General features: G+C 41.7%; 1 protein-coding gene across 1 annotated transcript in view; it reads left to right on the top strand.

Moving 5' to 3' along the window:
- The window catches only part of LMAN1L (lectin, mannose binding 1 like), a 42,514-nt gene that overhangs the window by 7,887 nt on the left and 12,123 nt on the right, over positions 1–22,504 (top strand). Inside the window, exons 2-8 of the mRNA XM_031949375.1 lie at positions 2,110–2,264; positions 2,607–2,714; positions 2,812–2,870; positions 4,916–5,015; positions 6,292–6,415; positions 21,241–21,296; positions 21,792–21,918. Of these exons, the coding sequence (XP_031805235.1) occupies positions 2,110–2,264; positions 2,607–2,714; positions 2,812–2,870; positions 4,916–5,015; positions 6,292–6,415; positions 21,241–21,296; positions 21,792–21,918 (729 nt within the window). The remainder of the gene's footprint in view (positions 1–2,109; positions 2,265–2,606; positions 2,715–2,811; positions 2,871–4,915; positions 5,016–6,291; positions 6,416–21,240; positions 21,297–21,791; positions 21,919–22,504) is intronic.

Genomic DNA, 22,504 nt, shown 5'->3' with positions numbered 1-22,504 from the left:
ACTCAGGGGAATGACAGGATAGAGATCAGATTCTATCTAGAGATAGAGATAAGATTTTGAACTGTGCTTTGGAAAAGTTTGGGATTCTCCAAGGTAGAGATGAAGCAGGTCTGTATTCTAGATGTGGGCAATTGCTGGACCAGTCACAGAGAAAAGAAATGAAATATTGTATATTAATATATATGTATATTGTATATTAATTAATATTAATTGTATAATAATTAGTTTGACCAAACTATAAATTATATGAAGGGAAGAAACCAAACTGTAAGGCAAGTGGGAAATAAATGGTAAAAGACTTTGAATGGCAGGCTAATGATTTTCTGTTTCACCCTTGAGACAGTAGGGAGCCACTGAAGAGTTTGTGTAGGGAAGCAGCACAGTCAAATTTCTTGTTTTACAAAGAGCAATTTGATGACTATGAGAAGGAGAAATTAGAGGGGATAATTTGGATAAAGGCAATAGGTGCTATGGATTTCTTATTTGTAGAGTACCCAAAGCTTGGAAGGGTAGTTAACACAGTGGGTAACAGAACCAGGATTCAGAAAGATCTTGACATGCTATAACACTGGGCCAAATCTAGCAAACGTAAATTCTTACCCTTAGGTACAAAAAAGCAATGTCCCAAATGAAAGATAGGGAAGGAGTGGATAGACACCAGCTAATATGAGAGAGGGGGAGGGAGGGAGTGAAGAAGGGAGGAAGAAAGGGAAGGAGAAAGGGAGGGAGAGACGGAAGGAAAGATCAAGGCAGAGAGAGAGAGAGAGACAGACAGACAGACAGACACGGGGAAGGGAGGGGGGAGGAGAGGAAAGAAGGGAGAGAGAATGGGAATATCTGGAAGTTTTAGTAGACTTGCAAGCCACTTTGAGCCAACAACACAGTATGGAATCAAGAAAGTGAATGACACCTTAAGCTTCAATAAAAGAAATGGAGCATCTAGGAATATAGAGGCGCTAACAATGCGTTGTTGGGCTTTATCAGATCACATCTGGAGGATTATATTTGGTTTGGGGATATCATATTTTAGGTGGAACCTTAAGGAGCTGGAGCATGTCCAGAAAAGGGTAATTAAAACTGAGTTCGTGCCCCGCAGGGATCCGCTAAAAGAAATGGGGCTAGTTATACCGGAGCAGAGGGGACTCCAGCCCCCTGGAGCTGCCTTTGAGGAAGGGAGGCGCGATCACGAGGTAGAAGGGTTTGACTCTTTTAGCTTCTTCCTAAAGAGCAGTACTGGGGGGGAGGAGAGGGCTGTGAGGAGTTTGTGCAAGTTGGATAGAAACTTGCTCATCTTTGGAGTCAGTCGTCCATGTGGGTCCTGGGCCGACTCGGAGCTCGGGAACCTCCTTCAGGGGAGGCCAAACAAAGCCTGGAACGGCCTGGGCACAGGTGTTACTCCCTGAGGGTGGAAGCGGTGTCATTTTTGTCTTTGTACCGTCCGCTCCTAGCGCAGTACCTGGCACCCAGTAGGGATTTCATTAACAATTAACAACAATTACTACGATTTGTATATTGCAAAACACTTTGTGTATGTCAACATATTCCTACTATAACAACTCTGGAAAGCAGGTGATTTTTTAATTGACTTTGGACATTACACCTCCCCAAGCCTCGGTTTCTTTATCTGTAAAACGAAGAGATCGAATTCATTGCCTCGGGGTCCCCTGTTCCTCTAGGTGGATGATCCTACTGATGGTTGTGGTGGAGTGATATTTGTCCAGGTGTGAGTTGGGTTGGGATGATCTTGAGATCCCTTCCAGCTCTGAGGTTCTTTGATATTTTTTCTTGTCTTTCCCATAGCATTTGGCACAAGGCTGGGCACCCAGGAAGCCCTCAAATAAAAATGAATGAAATGAGTGAATGGATAAATGAATGAATGAAGAATATGAATTACTAAAAGAATGAATGAGGGAATGTATGAATTATTCAGTGAATAAATAAATTGGTGAAGTATATGAATAAATAGTCAATGAATGGTTCTCGTAATGAATTACTGGGCTATGAATGAATGATGTACCTTTGTTAGGCGGTGTGCAGAGGTCCCAGGAGGCAGCTGTCCTGAGGAGGAGGGACAGCTCACGTCTCTGAGTAATCCCTGAATACCCACAGATGCCATTCCTGGGATGGAGGAAGTGAGACTGGCCCCATCCATGAGGAACAAGAGTGGAAGCATGTGGACCCAGGCTGCCATCCCCTTTCCCAACTGGGAGGTGGAAGTGGCCTTCCGTGTATCCGGGCCGGGCCACCTGGGAGCTGAAGGGATGGTAAGTAGTCAGTGCCCTGCCCTGTCTTGACGTCCATCCCAGGGGAGCTCCCTTGTCTGAGAGGCTCATGTTTTCCCTGGATTGGTAGGGGCAGCTGCATCTCACTTTAGAAGGAGCTGCATATAGAAAAAAGAACCAGGAGGAACTGCCAGGGATCGGGAAGGGCTGAATCTGAGGGACCAGGGGAGGTGGGATGCCCAGGAAAGAGGTGGGATGGAGGCTCTCAGAAATCCATACCCCTCCACCTAGCTGGCTGGAACAGCACAGGTCTCTTGGCACGAGGCTCACTGTTGGAGGCTGCCAGGTGCCAGGCAGGGCTGATTGTGCTTCCACTACCCATAGGCGGTGTGGTACACCCGGGACAGAGGCCAGAGCGGCCCAGCCCTGGGCGCTCCTGCATTCTGGGATGGTGTCGGGATCCTCTTTGATTCTTTTGACAATGATGCTCAGGTGAGTTGTGTCTCAGTCTCTCTGACCTGGTCTGTCCAAAGCTCCTTGGAGCCCTGGATGACTCAGACCACTCACTCACTGCTTCCTCCCACAGAAGAACAACCCTGTCATTCAGATTTTGGCAAATGACGGCCAAGTTCCATATGACCACCTCAGGTAAGGGTTTGCCCTCCCATCTCAGCCCAGTCCCTCTACTCAACAGGAGGAAGCCACTGGTTAGCTCTCTCTCCTCCTTGTCAATGTTGGACTCTGGCACTAGTGTTCTGGATTCAAATCCTACCTCTGGCACTCACTGTCTAGGTGGCACTGAGCAAGTCATACACCTGTCTGCGTCTCAGCTTCTTCATCTCTCAAGTGAGGGTGTTGGACTAGTGACCTGGGGCCCTTCCTACTTCTGAGTCTACAATCTGTGATGATAGATTGCTTACAGAATTTTGTTTATTAAGTTATTATAGAAGGAAGATAGATGGAAGAGGGACAAAAGAGGAAAGGAGGGAGAAAAGAATGGAGGAAGGGAGGAAAGAAGGAAGGGAGAAAGAAAAGTAGGAAGGAAAAAAAAAAGGAAGGAAGGGAGGGACAAATAGACAGACCAAAGAGGAAGGGAGGAAGAAAGAAAGGAAGGAGGAAATAAGAAAGAAGGAGAGAAGGTCCAGATGGACATTCAAGGGAGGAAGAGAGAAATGAAGGAAGGGAAGAAAGAAGGAAGGGAGGGAGGGGCAGGTGGATAAACAGAAGAGGAAGAGAGAAAGAGAGGAAGGAAAGAAGGAGGAAGGGAGAAAGGAAGGAAGGGAAGGAAAGAATAGATAGAGGAGAAAGTGAGAGAACAAGGGAGGAATCCATTTAAGTAGTCAATTTAATTAAATAAATATTTATTAAACTCTTATTTTGTATAGAATGGAGGTAGCTATGTGGCCCAATGTATTCTTTGAGCTCTGGGCTTGGAGTCATAAAGACCTGAGCTCAAATCCAGCCTCAGATACTTTTTAGCTGCATGTTCCTGGGCAAGTCACTTAACCCTGTTTGTCTTAATCCACCGGAGGAGGAAATGACAGACCACTCCAAACCCCATGGACAGTATTTAAGTGCTATGATCCAGGGGTCATGAAGAGTAGGACACCATTGAATGACTGAGCAACAACCATATTGAGGTAACTCAGTAATGTAGTGGATAGAGCGCTGACTCTGGAGTCAGAAGGACCTGAATGCAAATCTGGCCTCAGACACTTAATGCTTCCTAGCTGTGTGACCCTGGGCAAGTCACTTAACCCCCATTGCCTTGCAAAAAATAAACCCCAAAAAAACCAAAAGCAAAAAAACAAAACACAAAATAAAACAAAATAAAACCCAACCATGTAGAATAGGCTATTGATACTGGAGAGATAGAAGGAGAAGTAAGACATGGTTCCTTTCCTCCTGAAGTTTGGTCTTTGGGGAATCAGACATTCAGTGATATCCTGGCAGGTCTTCTAGTTTGTCAATGAGAAGCTTTCCTCCACTTGTCCAGTTAACAACCGTTCTATGCCTTCTGATCCTGGACTATTACTGTCTGTGTCTTTTCATAAATCCTTCACAGAGGATGAAAAGACAGAGGAGGGAAGGAGGGAGGGAAGGAAGGGAGGAAGGAAGGAGGGAAGGAAGGAAGGAAGGAAGGAAGGAAGGAAGGAAGGAAGGAAGAGACAGATAGACAGATAGAGGATGTCTGTGTCTAAGAAGATATGAATACAAATATAAACCCATATGGGTGGGGACCTTGTCTTTGTTAGGATACATATTCATGTATATAGATAAGTGGGACATGGGTTAGAATTGGATTGAGAGTGTAGCGGAGGACAGACACATAGAGATTCCTAAAGGACTTGAAAAGGTTCATTTCTACATGGGGGAATCTGGGAAGGCTTCATGGAGAAGGTGACATCTTCAAGAGAGACTGAAGAAGGGAAAGGATTTCAGACAGGTTGAGGTGTTCTTGACACAGGAGAGACTGTATAAATGATCAGAGTCAAGAGAGGGTAGGGGGAGATCAGGGAACATTGAGTAGCCCAGTTTGTCTGGCATTAGGCAGATAGGAGCCAGATTATGAAGATCTTGAAAGTCAGACTAAATGATATGACTTGGAATTGACAAGCAGTAGAGAGCAGCTTGACAGGCTTAAGGAAGGAACAACATGATGAGACTCGCGCGCGTGAATGGATGTCTTCCAGAGATGGAGGGGGCCAGGTGCTGGGTTCATGTCTTTGGGACTTCCGGAACCAACCATACCCATTCCGAGCTAGAATTAGCTACTGGGAGGAGAAGCTTCGGGTGAGTAACCCCGGAGTGGGGCCTGCCCTGGGTCCTTTGGTCACTCCCATCAATACCTGGGTCCCCACCCTCCTGTCCCAACTCTGTCAGGCTCCTTAGGGAGGAGAGCATGGGTTTGGCTGGGTGGGGAGCACAGGGGCGGTCTACTAACTAAGCCATCTGGCAGACTGAGCAGCAAGGTTGTGCTCACACCCAGAATCCTTAGCTTCTCTTCACCCTTTCTCAGTGCACTAAGTATAAGCTTCTCCTGAGTCATTTTGCGGGACTGAGATCCCAGCACTAGGGTCCTCAAAAACTATCTCAGAGTGAAAGCTCTGGAAGCTCCAATAGTCCAGTGATAAATTCCCTGTCAGGTCATTTGAGGACCAGCTTAGCTCAAATCAGAGAGGCTCCCCCTCCCCTTCCCCCCCACTTTTATTAGGTCTTAAGCCCTACCCCCTCATTTACAGATGAGAAATCTGAAGCCCAGGGAGGTTGAAGGAGCTCCCCAAACTCACACAGGAGTAGCTGGCAAAGCCAAACCTCAGCCTCCACCTCAATTTGTTTTTAGTCATAGTCATTCTCTTAAGACCATCTACTGAATTAGTTCTAGAAAGCTGTGTAATCTGTATCTGCAGAGGGAGGGTCCCCCACCAGCAAGATTATAGAGCCTTGAAGCATATGATACTTAACAAACCTTAAAGGCATATAAATGTAAATTGTTATTTATATATATTATACTTGGTTCCTCATGAAAGCTCTTTCATTACATACTACAAGATGAGAAAACGAAGGAAAGCATTTTTCCGAGGTGCAAATCAGTAACAGAGACAGGACAGATGTCAGGCCCTCTGATTTCAAGCCCAGCATCGCACTGTTTCCTTACATCTAGGCATAATACATTTCATTAGGGGGTACACAAGGAATCGTTTTTTTCCCTCCAGGAGAACATATATTGAATACTCAATCATATAAGACATTTTTATTTATCAAATAAACTAAAGAAACAAAAAAAATGCAGCTAAACTTAATTTTATCAGCAGCTAAAATTTACTTTTAAATACCAAGCTTTAAAAACAAGACTACCAATATTTTTGTGTCTCTGAACACACCCAGAATACCTTGTGTTCATCTTACATGTCTGAACATTGATCACAGGGATGCTGGCCAAGTCCTGTGTGCACACATGGACCTCAGTGAGGTTTCCCACCTGCCACAAGTCAGTGAGATTCTAAGTCCCGAAGAAGACACAGAGGAAGGTCTAGCTCAATCTCTATTGCTTGTCTATCCTTCCCAGGTATCTGTGAGCAATGGCTTCACCACCCAAGGGGCAATAGATGAGGTCTGTGCTGAAGTAGGGCCCCTTCTTCTGCCTCCTGGGGGCTATTTTGGGGTCTCAGCAGCCACTGGTACCGTAGCAGGTAAGTCCTGCAGCTGAGCATGATGGGATTGGCAAGAAGAGGTAACCCTCCACCAGTTCTTGGTTGAGAAATAGGGATTAAGGGCAACCATAGAGGAATATACTATTGGTTTCACTCTTTATCGAGATACCTGCGTCATATGAGCTCTAAAAGTAAAAAGACAGGTAGAAGAGCAGATTAGCCCACTTGCCTCCTTGGGTCTTGGCTGGAATTTCCATTCAGAGCATAATCTCTAACCCTGAGCCCAGTTCTTCCTCTACATCTTATATATGCAAGAAATCACCAATGTGTTTTCCAAACAGCAACTAGGCTGCCCTGGGTCTATTACTTTGTTTAATCTGTGGTTAAAAGTTCAAAGAAGATTATCATGCAATATTTCATGAATTTATCAAATTTGTCTCAGCTCTCATTCTCATTAAAATTAAGATCTTCCTATTAACTTTTCATTACCCAAAGAAATATATATTTGCATGAAAGATTATAGTACATTAGCTGAAGACAATTGGAAATAAAAAATGATAAAACTGAACTCCTTGCAACTCTATCCCTCTGGTAAAGTCTGAAAGTTCCTCTTTTCCTCTCCCCGTTGGAAGCAGGTACTGCTCATCATCTGCCCGTCTCTATCCCCTCCACCACTACCATGTATACCTGAATTCCCTTCTCAGCATAATATCTTTTTAAAATTTTATTTTATAATAGCTTCAATCTACAATGGCTATAATAGCTTTTTATTTTCAAAATGCATGCAACGATAGTTTTGGACATTCACCCTTGCAAAACCTTGTGTTCCAAATTTTTCTCCCTCCCTTAGACAGTAAGCAATCCAATGTAAGTTAAACATGTGCAGTTCTTCTAGACATATTCCCTATTTGTCATGCTGCACAAGAAAAATCAGATCAAAAAAGGAAAAAAGAAAATACAAGAAAGAAAAAAAAACCAAGCAAACAACAAAAAGGTGAAAATGCTATGTTTTCACCCACATTCAGTGTCCAGTTCTCTCTCTGGATTTAAGCCATTCAACAATCCTAAAAAATGGCTCTTTCCATCACAAGTCTATTGGAATTGCCTTAAATCACCTCATTGTCTTGTTGTTCTTTGTGTATTATCACAGAGTCTTGTTGTTATTGTGTATAATCTCTTCATTCTACTCATTTCACTCAGCATCAGTTCATGTAAGTCTCTCCAGATCTTTCTGAAATCCTCCTGCTGGTCGTTTCTTTTCTTTTTTTTTTTTAAACCATTTTTATTTATTTATTTTTTTTTATAATAGTAACTTTATTGACAGAATCCATGCCAGAGTAATTTTTTTACAACATTATCCCTTGCACTCACTTCTGTTCCGATTTTTCCCTCCCACCCTCCACCCCCTCCCCTAGATGGCAAGCAGTCCTATACATGTTAAATAAATTACAGTATATCCTAGATACAATATATGTGTCAGATCCAAACAGTTTTCTTGTTGCACAGGGAGAATTGGATTCAGAAGTTAAAAATAACCGGGAAGAAAAACAAAAATGCAAACAGTTTACATTCATTTCCCAGTGTTTTTTCTTTGGGTGTAGCTGCTTCTGTTCATCATTGACCAATTGAAATTGAATTAGGTCTCTTTTTCAAAGAAATCCACTTCCATCAGAATACATCTTCATACAGTATCGTTGTTGACATATATAATGATCTCTTGGTTCTGCTCATTTCACTTAGCATCAGTTCATGTAATTCTCTCCAAGCTTCTCTGTATTCATCTTGCTGGTCATTTCTTACAGAACAATAATATTCCATAACATTCATATACCACAATTTACCCAACCATTCTCCAATTGATGGGCATCCACTCAGTTTCCAGTTTCTAGCCACTACAAACAGGGCTGCACAAACATTTTGGCACATATTGGTCCCTTTCCTTCTTTAGTATCTCCTTGGGGTATAAGCCCAGTAGAAACACTGCTGGATCAAAGGGTATGCACAGTTTGATAACTTTTTGGGCATAATTCCAGATTGCTCTCCAGAATGGTTGGATTCGTTCACAACTCCACCAACAATGCATCAGTGTCCCAGTTTTCCCATTCCCTCCAACAATCATCATTATTTTTCCTGTCATCTTAGCCAATCTGACAGGTGTGTAGTGGTATCTCAGAGTTGTCTTAATTTGCATTTCTCTGATTAATAATGATTTGGAACACTCTTTCATATGAGTGGTAATAATTTCAATTTCATCGTCTGAAAATTGTCTATTCATATCCTTTGACCATTTATCAATTGGAGAATGGCTTGGTTTCTTATAAATTAAAGTCAATTCTCTATATATTTTGGAAATGAGGCCTTTATCAGAACCTTTAACTGTGAAGATGTTTTCCAGTTTGTTGCTTCCCTTCTAATCTTGTTTACATTAGTTTTGTTTGTACAGAAGCTTTTTAATTTGATGTAATCAAAATTTTCTATTTTGTGATCAATAATGGTCTCTAGTTCATCTTTAGTCACAAATTTCTTCCTCCTCCACAAGTCTGAGAGATAAACTATCCTATGTTCCTCCAATTTGTTTATAATCTTGCTCTTTATGTCTAAATCATGGACCCATTTTGATCTTATCTTGGTATATGGTGTTAAGTGTGGGTCCATGTCTAATTTCTGCCATACTAATTTCCAGTTATCCCAGCAGTTTTTGTCAAATAATGAATTCTTATCCCAAAAGTGAGGATCTTTGGGTTTGTCAAACACTAAACTTCTATAGTTGACTATTCTGTTTTGTGAACCTAACCTGTTCCACTGATCAACTAATCTATTTCTTAGCCAATACCAAATGGTTTTGGTGACTGCTGCTTTATAATATAGTTTTAGATCAGGTACAGCTAGGCCACCTTCATTTGATTTTTTTTTTCATTAATTCTTTTGAGATTCTTGACCTTTTATTATTCCATATGAATTTTGCTGTTATTTTTCTACATCATTAGAATATTTTCTTGGAAGTCTGATTGGTATAGCACTAAATAAATAGATTAGTTTAGGGAATATTGTCATCTTTATTATATTCGCTCGACCTATCCAGGAGCACTTAATATTTTTCCAATTGTTTAAGTCTGACTTTATTTGTGTGGAAAGTTTTTTGTAATTTAGCTCATATAATTCCTGACTTTCCTTTGGTAGATAGATTCCCAAATATTTTATGCTGTCGACAGTTATTCTGAATGGAATTTCTCTTTGTATCTCTTGCTGTTGGATTTTGTTGGTGATGTATAAAAATGCTGAGGATTTATGGGGATTTATTTTATAACCTGCAACTTTGCTAAAGTTGTGGATTAGCTTTTTCGTAGAATCTCTAGGGTTCTCTAAGTATACCATCATATCATCTGCAAAGAGTGATAGTTTGGTTTCCTCACTGCCTATTCTGATTCCTTTAATCTCTTTCTCGACTCTTATTGCCGAGGCTAGTGTTTCTAATACAATATTGAATAATAATGGTGACAGTGGGCAACCTTGCTTCACTCCAGATCTTACTGGGAAAGATTCCAGTTTTTCCCCATTGCATATGATGCTTACTGATGGTTTTAAATATATGTTCCTGACTATTTGAAGAAAAAATCCATTTATTCCTATACTCTCAAGTGTTTTTATTAGGAATGGATGTTGGATTTTATCAAATGCTTTTTCTGCATCTATTGAAATGATCATATGGTTTTTGTTAGTTTGCTTATTGATATAGTCAATTATGCTAATAGTTTTCCTAATATTGAACCAGCTCTGCATTCCTGGTATAAATCCTACTTGGTCATAGTGTGTAGGAATGATTTTCTGTAATCTTTTTGCTAATATTTTATTTAAGATTTTAGCATCAATATTCATTAGGGAGATTGGTCTATAATTTTCTTTCTCTGTTTTCAGCCTACCTTGTTTAGGTATCAGTACCATGTCTGTGTCGTTAAAGGAGTTTGGTAAGACTCCTTCAGTCCCTATTTTTTCAAATAGTTTATATAGCATTGGGGTTAATTGTTCTTTAAATGTTTGGTAGAATTCACATGTAAATCCATCTGGTCCTGGGGATTTTTTCTTAGGAAGTTGGTTAATAGCTTGTTCTATTTCTTTTTCTAAGATGGGACTGTTTAGGATATTTACTTCTTCCTCTGTTAATCTGGGCAAGCTATATTTTTGAAGGTATTCTTCCATTTCATTTAAGTTGTCGAATTTATTGCCATAAAGTTGGGCAAAGTAATTCCTAATCATTGCTCTAATTTCCTCTTCATTAGTGGCGAGTTCTCCCTTTTCATTTTTAAGACTAACAATTTGATTTTCCTCTTTCCTTTTTTAAATCAGATTTACTAAGGGTTTGTCTATTTTGTTGGTTTTTCATAGAACCAACTCTTAGTTTTATTAATTAATTCAATAGTTTTTTACTTTCAATTTTATTGATCTCTCCTTTTATTTTTAGAATTTCAAGTTTAGTGTTTGACTGGGGGTTTTTAATTTGTTCCTTTTCTAGCATTTTTAGTTACAAGCCCAATTCGTTGACCTTCTCTTTCTCTACTTTATGCAAGTAAGCCTCTAGAGATATGAAATTTCCCCTTATTACCGCTTTGGCTGCATCCCACACATTTTGGTATGATGTCTCATTATTGTCATTTTCTTGGGTGAAGTTATTAATTATGTCTATGATTTGCTGTTTCACCCAATCATTCTTTAGTATGAGATTATTTAGTTTCCAATTATTTTTGGTCTATTTTCCCCTGGCTTTTTGTTGAGTGTAATTTTTATTGCATCGTGGTCTGAAAAGGATGCATTTACTATTTCTGCCTTAAATCACCTCATTGTCTTGTTCTTTGTGTATTATCACAGAGTCTTGTTGTTATTGTGTATAATGTTCTCTTCATTCTACTCATTTCATTCAGCATCAGTTCATGTAAGTCTCTCCAGACCTTTCTGAAATCCTCCTTCTGGTCGTTTCTTATGGAACAATAATGTTCCATAACATTCATATACCATCACTTATTCAGCCATTCCCCAATGATGGGCATCCTCCCAGTTCCTTGCCACTACAAAAAGGTCAGCATGATATCTTTAACAATCTCTCTCTTCTGCTATTTTATCTCTCTCAAAGCTTTAAAAGCTGCCAGTTCTGGCCCCCTAGTGCCCAGGAAAGTGGGAGGGTTCCTATTTAACAGATGGAGTAGTCCCCATATACACCACACAGCAGACCCTATACTCATATTAGCTTTTCAGGGGTCCCTTACAGAAAAAAGAACTTTTTAAAAACTTTTTTAAAGTAGAGCAGGATATTACTCAGCTTTACACAGTGGTCAGCCTTCTCTGTTTTCACTTTTCTTGGTGTTTCAATAGCTAGGAAATTGCTGAAGAAAGAAGCTAGGCTATTTCAGAACATAAGTTCCATTTCTTCAAAGTTTCAAGGATCCATGATTTCATCAAGATGGGTGCCTAGAAGCAACTAGATGACCTAATAGATAGGATGCTGGACCTGAAGTCAGGAAAAACTAAGTGAATCTGACTTCAGATATATACTAGCTTGGTGACCATAGGCAAGTTACTTCTCTGCCTCAGTTTCCTCAATTGTAAAAAGAAGATTATAATAGTACCTATTTCTCAGGGTTGTTGTGAGGATCAAATTTTTGTAAAATGTTTAGCCCAGTGTCTGGCATATAATAGCTGCTTAATAAATGATTGTTTTCTCTTCAGTGGTTGCAGATTATAATCCTTTCATATTTTAGTAGCTAGATTTATGAGTTTCCCTATCAAAAAAAAAAAAAACAAAAACAAAAAACCTCCCACCATTTTGTTGAAGAGATCTCTACACTTAGCTGCTATGGTCCTCAGGAAACAAACACAAAAGTCATTTCCAGGCCTGAATTCATGTCTTTCCAGTGTGGGAAGACCTGCCAAGGCTTATGTTCTGCTTATATAGTCTTCAAGAACCCAGAGTAGCCTCTGTACCTCGATGAAACATTAGGAAAAGGCTGCCATCAAGAGTTACTGAATTAGGGCAGCTAAATGGCACAGTGAATAGAGCACCATATCTGGAGTCAGGAGGATCTGAGTCCAACTTTGACCTCAGACACTTAATACTTCCTAGCTGTGTGACTCTGGGCAAGTCACTTAATTCCAATTGCCTCAGCAAAAAAGACAGAGAGAGAGAGAGAGAGAGAGAGAGAGAGAGAGAGAGAGAGAGAGAGAGTGTGTTATTGCAGTGATTAAAATTATATCACAGATGACCCTGATGGAAACTCAGCATTGTCTCATTCCATAAGCCTTTATTGTATTATTGTGAAGAAGAATGGAGATAGACTCCCTCTCCTTAGCTGGGCTCAGGATAAGATATATATATATATGCAATTAATAAGATGATATTATCAAGACCAAATGAAATCCATAGACACTAAGAAGTGTTTAGACACTAAGTGGTTCAGAGGAAAGATCTTTATGCTGACATAGTCAAAGATGACCTCTTAAAGGAGATGGAATGGGAGTAAGGGTCTTAAAGTGGAAAGCAGCCAGGTAGTACCCTTGATAGAATACTGGACACAGTCAGGAAGATTTGAGTTCAAATACTACCTTAGACATCTTAGTTATATGAGCTCAGATTTCTCATCCAAAAAAAGGAGGTGATAATGACATCTACATCGCATTAAATTAAAATTAAATGAGATAATATGTAAAATACTTTGTAAGCCTAAAAAGTGATATAGAAGTGCTAGATGTTTTTAATTAGGAATAAATAAGATTTAGATAATTGGAAAGAAAGGGGAGGGTGTAACAGGAGCAGAGAATGTTATGAACCAAGGCAAGGAGGTAGAAAGGTGCATGATGAATTTGAGAGAAAGTGAGGAATCTGATCTAGCTAAAGCAGAGGAGAATCAGTAGAGATAAGACTGGATGGGTTGTATAAATCCAGATTGTGGAGGGCTTTGGAGGCCAAGTAAATAAATTTGTGCTTTCTTTTGTTGGAAAATGGGAAGACACTGAAGTTTTCCAGAAAATGAAATTATAAACATGGTCATGAATAATTGCTATGAGAAGGAATAGAGAGCTAAGTATTGCTGCACAGGGAATTTTTAGATGATCTAAGGTTTTAAAAAGATAAAAAGTAAAATGAAAATTCTGGCAGATAGTACATAGCAGAGTATATGTTCTGAAGCATACAAAAGAAAGCCGCTTATAAAAATAATGTTGGAAAGAGTCAAGTCCAGCAGGAACCGAGATTTTTGGATAGTGTTAAGGACAACAAAAAAAGATTTTAAAAATCTATGTGTGAAGCAATAAAAAAACATGGAAAGAACAAACCAAGTGCTTAAAAGCAAATGGTGTAATGTTAACAAATAACAGGGAAAAGATAGAACTACTCAACTCCTATATTGTCTCCATCAAGAAGAATGTTCTTCAGTTTGGAAAGATTAGTCAAACGTAGTTTGGAAGAAGTTGGGATCCAAAGTAAGTGTGAAGATAGTAAGAAAATGAAAACTGTTCTGGATTTAAGTCTCCTGATCTGAATACATGACATCCCATAGTATAAAAAGAACTTGTCAATGGAGTCATTGGCCCACAGTCTGCCCCTCTGGAGAATCATGGAAAATTGGAGAGATATTACCATATGGCATTTCTTATTGGTCCCATTTTAGAAAGGCTCAAGGGGAAGTGGAGTTTGGACAAGTGAGTTTGACATTGATGATTGGCAAAATTCTAAAATTAGGTTTTTAATCAGTTGGCTTATAAATACTTAGGTAAAATGGTGAATATAGGACTTAGAGCTGGAAAACGTGTTATGGGTCATCTCACCCTGGCCCTCTCCTTCACAAATGAAAAATGAAGGCTCGGAGAGGAAGTGACCGACTTCATGCAGCTGGGCCGATTTTCCATCCTTCAGGATGAAGTTCCAGGTGTGCCATAGGCCTTCAGAAAGCCCAGATCTAGATCCATCATCTTCATTGGAAACAACATGTATATCAGATAGGATACTGGATTTGGAGTCAGAAAACTTGGGTTCAAATCCCACCACAGACATGTAATTGCTTTGTGACTTGGGCAAGCCACTTAAAAGTCTCTGGATCTCCGTTTCCTCACCTGTAAAATGAGGCCTTGGAAAGGATGATCTTGAGGTGCTATAATCCTATGATTACATTGGTATGTTTTTCCAAGTTGCTAATGACACAAAGCTGAGTGAAATGGTAAACACAAGGGACAATAGAACCCGGATCTGAGAGGATTTCAACACACCAGAATGAGAGGCTAAATCTATCAGGACAGGTTTTAATTAGCGCAAATAGAAATGACTTTGCTCTTACCCAGTCCTTCAAAGACCTCAGTGGTATGGATATTCCCTCCACGGAAGCACATCACAGCCTTCCTGATTATCCTTTCCCATATGATGCTTGTCCGTGCATTTCCATAACTCCCTGGGGAGGAGGCTTTAATAGCTCCAGAAAACAAACACAGCATTCAAGTCACCCTTCTATTATTTCTTGTTCCTATTGTATGACTAGCCCAGCTTTGCTTCCAGTCATACACATCTGTGAAGATGGATCTTGGGCTGTTTTCTTTTGCCCAGGTCAGTCCTGCTCACACCCACCTTATGCCTCCCTGTTGCCCTTAGGCTCACCCATGATTTTGATTCTCAACCATTACGCTATTTCAAGAATGAATGTAAAATCATTTATTGAATACTATGTACAGAGCTCTTGTGCTAAGCCCTGGGAATATAAAAACAAATTCAAAAATAGGACCTTCCTTCAAAGTGTTTACATTCTAGTAAGGCAAGATAACAAAGATAGATGAGTATGTTGTGGTTTAGAAAGTCATAGAGATGGTGATAGAGTCACAGGAAAGTTGATTGGAGTGCTGCTTCTGAGTAGTGATGACAGTATTGATTTGATTATGGTACCTGAACTGGAAAGAGATAAAATAGGGTTCAGGGGCAAGGGGAACTGGTGGGCAAGAAGTTGTCCAGAGTGTAAAGGGCTGAAGCTTGCTGAGATATAGTGGATCACATGAGGCCCTCACCATCCACAAAGCAACAGAATCGTAATATAATTAGGTAAAATTTTTAAATGTAGGATTTTGAATCTAAGAGTAGCATGAGATTGCTAAAGTGCTGCATGCTTTATCCACATTATTCTCTTTCTTCAATTACTGGCCATCTGATATGTATTGACGGATTAAATATGTACCAATGGATGAACTCAGTGGTTGCCCACCCAATTACGTCATAATCTGGGCACTAGGCATTCTTCATCCACTTGGTTTTTCTCGTATGGATTGCTAGACCAGTCTCTTCTAAATAACCATGTGTCTCACTGGAGAGATCCGCTAATGTTCTAGAATTTGATGCAATTTATATAATGTCACCTATGCACGGGAGCATCTAAAGACTTGCTTCACTCTGTATATCAGTTTCCTCATTTGTAAAATGAAGGACTTGGGATAAATTATTTATTATGACCTTTTGAGGTTTAATCCTATATTTATATGAAATTTTTAAAATACCACCTGTGTAGTAATAAATGGAAGAGTCATGACTAGAGGGATCATGTGAAAAAGACTGGGATGTTTTTAGTGGTATCAGTGATGTGACCTATCAGCTGAAAAAACTGATCTGAGTTTGGTCTTCTCTAATAGACCACTAGCAGCCCCAAATGGGGGTTTGAAATGGGAAATTGGCAGGTAGCTGATGCTGAGCTGCCACCTGGATGGGGCAAATGGGGTTTTTCCCCAGGGCACCAACTTTAGAAGGTGTAGTCTTTCAGCAGCACAAACAACAGAGCTGAGCACCAAGCTAATGAGAACAGTAAGTTAAAATAAGAAGCTATCAGATGGTGCATTGGAGTGAGCTCCTCTCCAAGAGAAGTCTCGTACTAATGTCCCATAGGGTGGTGTTCTGCTTCCCCCTCCCATCATCTGAGGATGACCTTCATATCTCCTGCCCTAAATGCTAAAATTCTCAGTTATAGCTATGAGGACCATCAGGAAATCAATCCTTCGGCAAACCGTTGCTGCTCTTATGGACTGCCAACTCTCAAAGACTGTAGAGTGCTTTTCTTTCTGGATTTTGCTGTCATGTGTGAAGGATGGATCACATAGCTAGTAACAGTGTGAGGCAGGGTTCAGATTTGGGTCTTCCTGACTTCCAGTCCAATATTCTATTCACTTCAGAGGGAGAAGCTCACACGTATCCCTGCTTTCTCCATCCCTGGACGAGGATGGGGAGGCTCCAACCTCAGATCTTCTCAGAACCTGTATTTGGAAGGCTCCTTAGCCTGGACCCTTCTGCATCTGTGGAGTCAGTATTTCTCCATCCTGCTTCTTCTGCCAGAAAACAATGAATGAGTCTTCCATCACTGTTAGGAAGTCAAACACCAGGCTTCTCCTCTCTAGGATACCACATAGAACTTGGACCCTTTGATACCAGACCCAAGAGAAACCAAAAGCTAGTTCTAGATTCTGGGTGCCTTCTGTGTGGACCTTATCTATCTCTGGGTGGTGATGAGGCATGGGAACTGGTATTGAATATGACAGTCCAGTCAACCCTCCTGTGACCTGATCAGTGGGCACCTGCCAGCCACCTGGGTGCCCAGTGATCTCCAGCACCTGCTGGCGGCAGATAGAAACCTAGCTGTTGTTTGGATAGAGGCCAAGCTTATGCTGCCTTCTCTTACCACAGGATGGTGTGAGAGAGAAAGAGACAGACAGACAGATAGAAAGAGAGAGACAGCTACAGGGAGGGAGAAAGAGAGAGAGAGGGAGAGACAGAGACAGGCAAACAGAGATAAAAAGACAGAAACAAGAGACACAAAGAAAGAGAGACAGAGAAAGGAGGAAAGAGACAGAGACAGACAGACGGGGGGAGAAAGAGAGAGAGGGAGAAAGAAGGAGAGACAGAGATGGGGGGGAGAGAGAGAGAGGGAGAGACAGACAGGAAAAGACAGAGAGACACAGAGAGAAAGGAGAGTGAAACAGAGAGAGAAGAAGGGAGGAAAGGTGGGAGAGACAGAGACAGAGAAAGACAGAGAAGGGGGGACAAGGGGACCCCAGTCAATTGATTTTTCCTTGTCCTGTGGCTAGCAAACTCCTATCTCTTCCTACTCTAATCCCTATAATTCAGAGACACCATCTGCCAAAGGGAAAACCTCCTTGTGCCGCCAGCTCTCCTCACTTTCTCATTCCTACCCAGCTCAGCCCTTCCCCACTCCCTCTCTTCTCCCCTTCCATGGCGCCCTTTAGATTCCTGTTCCATCATTAACAAGCTCTTATTTATCCTAATTTCCATCTTTTCATCCACCATCCTCTGCACAGCTGCCATAATCATCTTCCCGAGGCCCGTGTCTGTCTGCATCACTCCCCGCTCAGAAATCTTCTAGGTACAAGAAGGTCCCCTGCACCCTCCCTTGCACACATTTCCTAAACTCCTCTTTGCAGATCCAAGTTCAAGCCTGGCACACTTCCAGCTATTCCCCAAATCTGGCGGCCCGTCGTCCTCCCAGAGGCTGTCCCCAGATAAATTAGGGTGCAGGGGCAAGCAGAGCTGGTAAAGGAAGGGGGCCAGAGTGTCTGAAGCTTGCTGGATATAGTGGATCATATGAGGCACTCACCATACAGGAAGCAACAGACTCCTAACATAATTAGGTTTTCTTCCCTCACCTCTAGCTCTTAGAAGAGTCACCTTCCTTCAAAGTTCAGTATAACTTCACCATGAAGCCTTTCCTCATTCCCTTTATTAAGGCACTCCCTCTCCTCTCACGACCTTGGCTCTACTTAGCCATGAACTTGAATCCTCCCGCTGGATTGTAAGCTCTCTGTGAACAAGGATTGTCCCACTTTCATCCTCAGAGGCTCAGAGTCCCAAGACTTCCAATCCTACAACATTGCCAGAAGAACATTTGTATTTAAAAGATAAGATTTTTTTTTGGGGGGGGGAAGGGCAGCTAGGTGGCACAGTGGATAGAACACCAGTCCTGAAGTCAGGAAGACCTGAGTTTAAATCTGGCCTCATTCACTTAAGACTTCCTAGCTGTGTGACCCTGGGCAAGTCACTTAACCTCAGATTGCCTCAAGGAAAAAAAAAGATTTTTTTTTTTACACTGGGAAGCTATTGGGGTTCTTTAAAGGCATAGTTAAATTCCCAAATGACTGAAAGGTACAGAAAAGTCAAGATCCCACTGTGATAACTAATTTTTTCATTACAAAAAGAAAATTATTTGACCCAGAGGAGCAATATGTAGCCTTCAAAGCTTTCCTCCAACAAGTAGTTGTTTATGTTTTGATCATTTGATAAATGCAACCATTAGAGCCATGCCAGACAAAACTGAGCCTGGATAGCAGATCAATGGGTGATGGTTGGAGTGGCCATGCAGGGAATGGTTCCATCACAGATGCAGTGGCCAGGGCAGGAGGCAGCTAGTCCCCAAAGAGTCCCCTATATGGGGGATAACACTCTATTATTTCAGAGGACCATGTGGCAAGACACTTGAATGCTAGTCCCTGAGGGAAAAGTCTGGAAGCAAGTCCTTTCAGGAAGGATTTGTGATGTTCCCTCTACTCCCCTCTCTGTATTGATACCCTTGGTAAAAGTCCCATTCACCCTATCCTAGTTACAGCTCCGGCAACCATAGAGATAAGGTATCTAGCATTTTCATAGAATGGGTCAAATGCAAAGTACAAATGGAGAGGGGATTCCCAATAGATGCTAAAGTCCTCCTGAAGCTCCTGATTTGAGAATTCAGTTTAACTCAACAACAGAAGCAGCAAGATATAGTGGATAAAGGGCTAGCCTGAGAGGGAAGGTCTGCACTCAGGTCCTGTCTCTGACTTACACTAGCTGAACGACTCTGGAGAAGTAATATGGTGTAATGGGTAATGAGGTGTAAGGGAACCCAGAGAACACTTCGGCCTGCAGGACAGTCCAGGCAAAGGCACAAAGTTGGGGGTTGGAGCAGAGAAAAGGAAATCGATGGGTTGGACTGGATTTGGAGTGATGTGCCAGGAGCCTGGCAGGCCGGAGTCCCACAGTGATGGACTTCAAACACCAATGGAAGGAGTGTATTTTAGTGTATTTTTTATCCCGGGAGCCACAGAAGCTTTTTGAACAGAGGAGTAACAGGGTCAGACCTACACTTTAAGAATATCCTTCAGCAGCTAAGCAGAGTATGAATTGGAGAGGGAAGAGATCAAAAGCAGGGAAACCAATTAGAGGTTCTGGCTGTAATCCGAGCGAGAGGTGATAAGGGGCAAAATGAGGGTAGAGAGCCAGAAGAGATGTGAGAGAGAAGGATGTGCAGTGGACAAAACTTGGTGACTAACTGGTTAGGGGGGCTGAAGGAAAGGGTATTGTTAAGGATGATTCCAAGGTTTTGAACTAATTGATTAGAAGGAGAGTTTAGTTCATCATAAAAGTAGGAAAGCTAGAGGGGCAGCTAAATGGTACAGTGGATAGAACATCAGCCCCGAGATTTAAATCTGGCCTCAGATGCTTGACACTTCCTAGCTGTGTGACCTTGGGCAAGTCACTTAACCCCAATTGCCTCAGCAAAAAAAAGAAAAGAAAAGAAAAAAGTAGAAAAGTTAGGAAGCAGAGTGGGTTTAGGGGGATTTTGAATATGTTGAGTTTGAGACTGAACTGGCTGTAGCTGCCCAAAAGACAGTTAATGATGTGAGACTGGAGCTCAGAAATGAAAGAAAGGCTGAATCATAGTTTGGGAGTCATCTACATGAGATAATTGGATTTAAGGTGCCGGGGAGAGAGTATATAAGAGAAAAGGGCCAAGGACAAAGTCTTGGGATATATCCATTCACAGGGGTGTGGATAATTCAATAAAGGAGACTGTGAAGGATTAATCAGACAAATAGCAAGAGGACCAAGACAGAGCCATGTCAGGGAGAAAAAAATATTAAGGAGGAAGGAATAGGTGATGGATGAGATCAGGCAGAGAGGTCAAGAATGGGGAGGAGGGCTGAGTAAATACCCGGATTGGGCGTTTGAGGTCATTGGTAAAATGTTGGCAATTTTACCTTGGAAACAATAGTTTTAGTTGAGTGCCTTGGTCAGAAGCCAGACTGCAAGGGGCTGAGAAGTAAATTAGGAAGAAAAAACAATGAATGTAGACAGTTTTTTTTTTTTTCAAGGAGTTTAATTATAAAAGAGAAAAGAGCTAAAGGAGGATAGTTTGAGGGGATGGCAGGATCAAATGAAGAATTTTGAAGGATGGAAGAGATCTGGGAATGTTCGTAGGCAACTGGGAAAGAGCCAATGAATAAAGAAAGATTGAAAATTAGGAGGAGGGAATTGATCAAAGGGAAAAGTCCTGAAGATCCAGGAGGGAATCGAATCAAGGACATCAATAGGGAAATTACCTTGTCAAGAAAGTCTGACTCATGATAGAGAGATAGATAATTTTTATTAAATGCTTAGAACGTACTAGCCACTGTGCTAAGTACTAGGGATATAAAGTATATAAGTACTAGGGATATAAAGGCAAAACAGTCACCACTCCTCACATTTTAGTGGGAGAAAACAGAAGGGAAGAGTACCTGGATAGGTGGCCGAGGAGGAGAAGTTCAGAGTGAGTTCAACCATGAGTAACTCAGATATTCATAGGAGGAGATAATAGGAAGTGTATGATATTGCAGGAATCTAAAACATTGCCTTGGGGGGAAGAGAGAGCTGACCACAGGTAATAATTTTCTCTGCAAAGTCTATGAAGCAGTTTTCTGCAAGAGGGAGGAACTTAGAGACTGGGGTATATAATACTACCTGTGCTGGGATTACAAAGAGTAGAGGAAAGAATATTAGAGGAATTAGAGTCTTAGTCCTTGACCTGTCGTGTCCCCTCCACTTCTAGATGACCACGATATCTTGTCTTTCTTGACCTTCAGCCTCAGCAAGCCAGCTCCAGAGGTAAAGTATGACTTGGGTCCCTTCTTGGAGGGGGAGGGAAAATGAAGTTCTTGGCTCACACTGAGCAGTCTTTTCTTCTGGCTTCTGGCCCCCAGCTAGCTTAATCTGGAGGATCTGAAGACGCATGAGGGAGGAATTGTCACCCAAGCTAGGGAGTGTACCTTTATGTTGAGTAGAGAAACTCGGCTGATGAATGATTCATATGAAGGGGAGCCTTCCCAGCAGTCTAGTCTGAACAAGGCTGGCTGATCACAAGGTGTGAGCGTATCTTACTCAGTTCCCTCTCCTGGGAAAGGGCAGCCTCCCGGCCTCCTCTGGGCACGTTCTCTTCTAGAGTTCTGTTTCTTCTTCTTTCTCCCTGTCCCTTCCAATGTGGATGGGAACTTCATGGCCAAGGCTGGTGCTAATGCATGATTTCCCACCACATGACACCAGACTATTCTCAGTGGGCTCATCCTGCCCCTTCATCCTTCCTCCACCCAATTCTCTCCTCAGGCTCCCCACCATGTCATTCATGAATCTGAGCAACAGAGGCTCCAGTATCAGCTGCAGGATGTGCAGAAGGAGCTCAAACACCAGAAGGAAACTTCTCCAAAGCTAGACTTGGCCATCTCCTCCTGGGGTAAGAGTTACCCAACCCACCTCATCCACCCCCAGACCCAGAGAAATGATGGTAGTATAATAGAGAGACTACTGAATTTGTAGTCAGAGGCTTGAATTCAAATCCTAAGATTGCCACTTACTGCCTAAATTTCAGGGGTTCTCAAACTACAGCCCATGGGCCAGATGCAGCAGCTGAAGACGTTTATCCCCCTCACCCAGGGCTATGAAGTGTCTTTATTTAAAGGCCCACAAAACAAAGTTTTTGTTTATACTATAGTCCGGCCCTCCAACAGTCTGAGGGACAGTGAACTGCCCCCCTACTTAAAAAGTTTGAGGGCCCCTGGCCTAAGAGGTCTACCAGCCTCAGTTTCCTCAACTGTCAAATGAGTCAGTTGGACTAGCTGACTTCTAAGCTCCTTCCAGTTCTACATCCTGTCATCTTGATCCCTCTATTCTAGTTTGGAAATGCCAAAGTCTCTTTTTTGCTATCCTCCTTTACCTCACCATGTCCTGCTCATGTAGCTATTCATTAACTTGAGCAGAATAATTAATCCTCTTCCCTCCTAGACCACTTGACCATGACCCAGAAACGGGATTAAGAGGGG

Source organism: Sarcophilus harrisii, chromosome 2, assembly GCF_902635505.1.
Source record: "Sarcophilus harrisii chromosome 2, mSarHar1.11, whole genome shotgun sequence".
Classification (NCBI taxonomy): Eukaryota; Metazoa; Chordata; class Mammalia; order Dasyuromorphia; family Dasyuridae; genus Sarcophilus; species Sarcophilus harrisii.
Note: the sequence above shows the minus strand (reverse complement) of the source record. Positions and strands in the feature narration are given on the sequence as shown.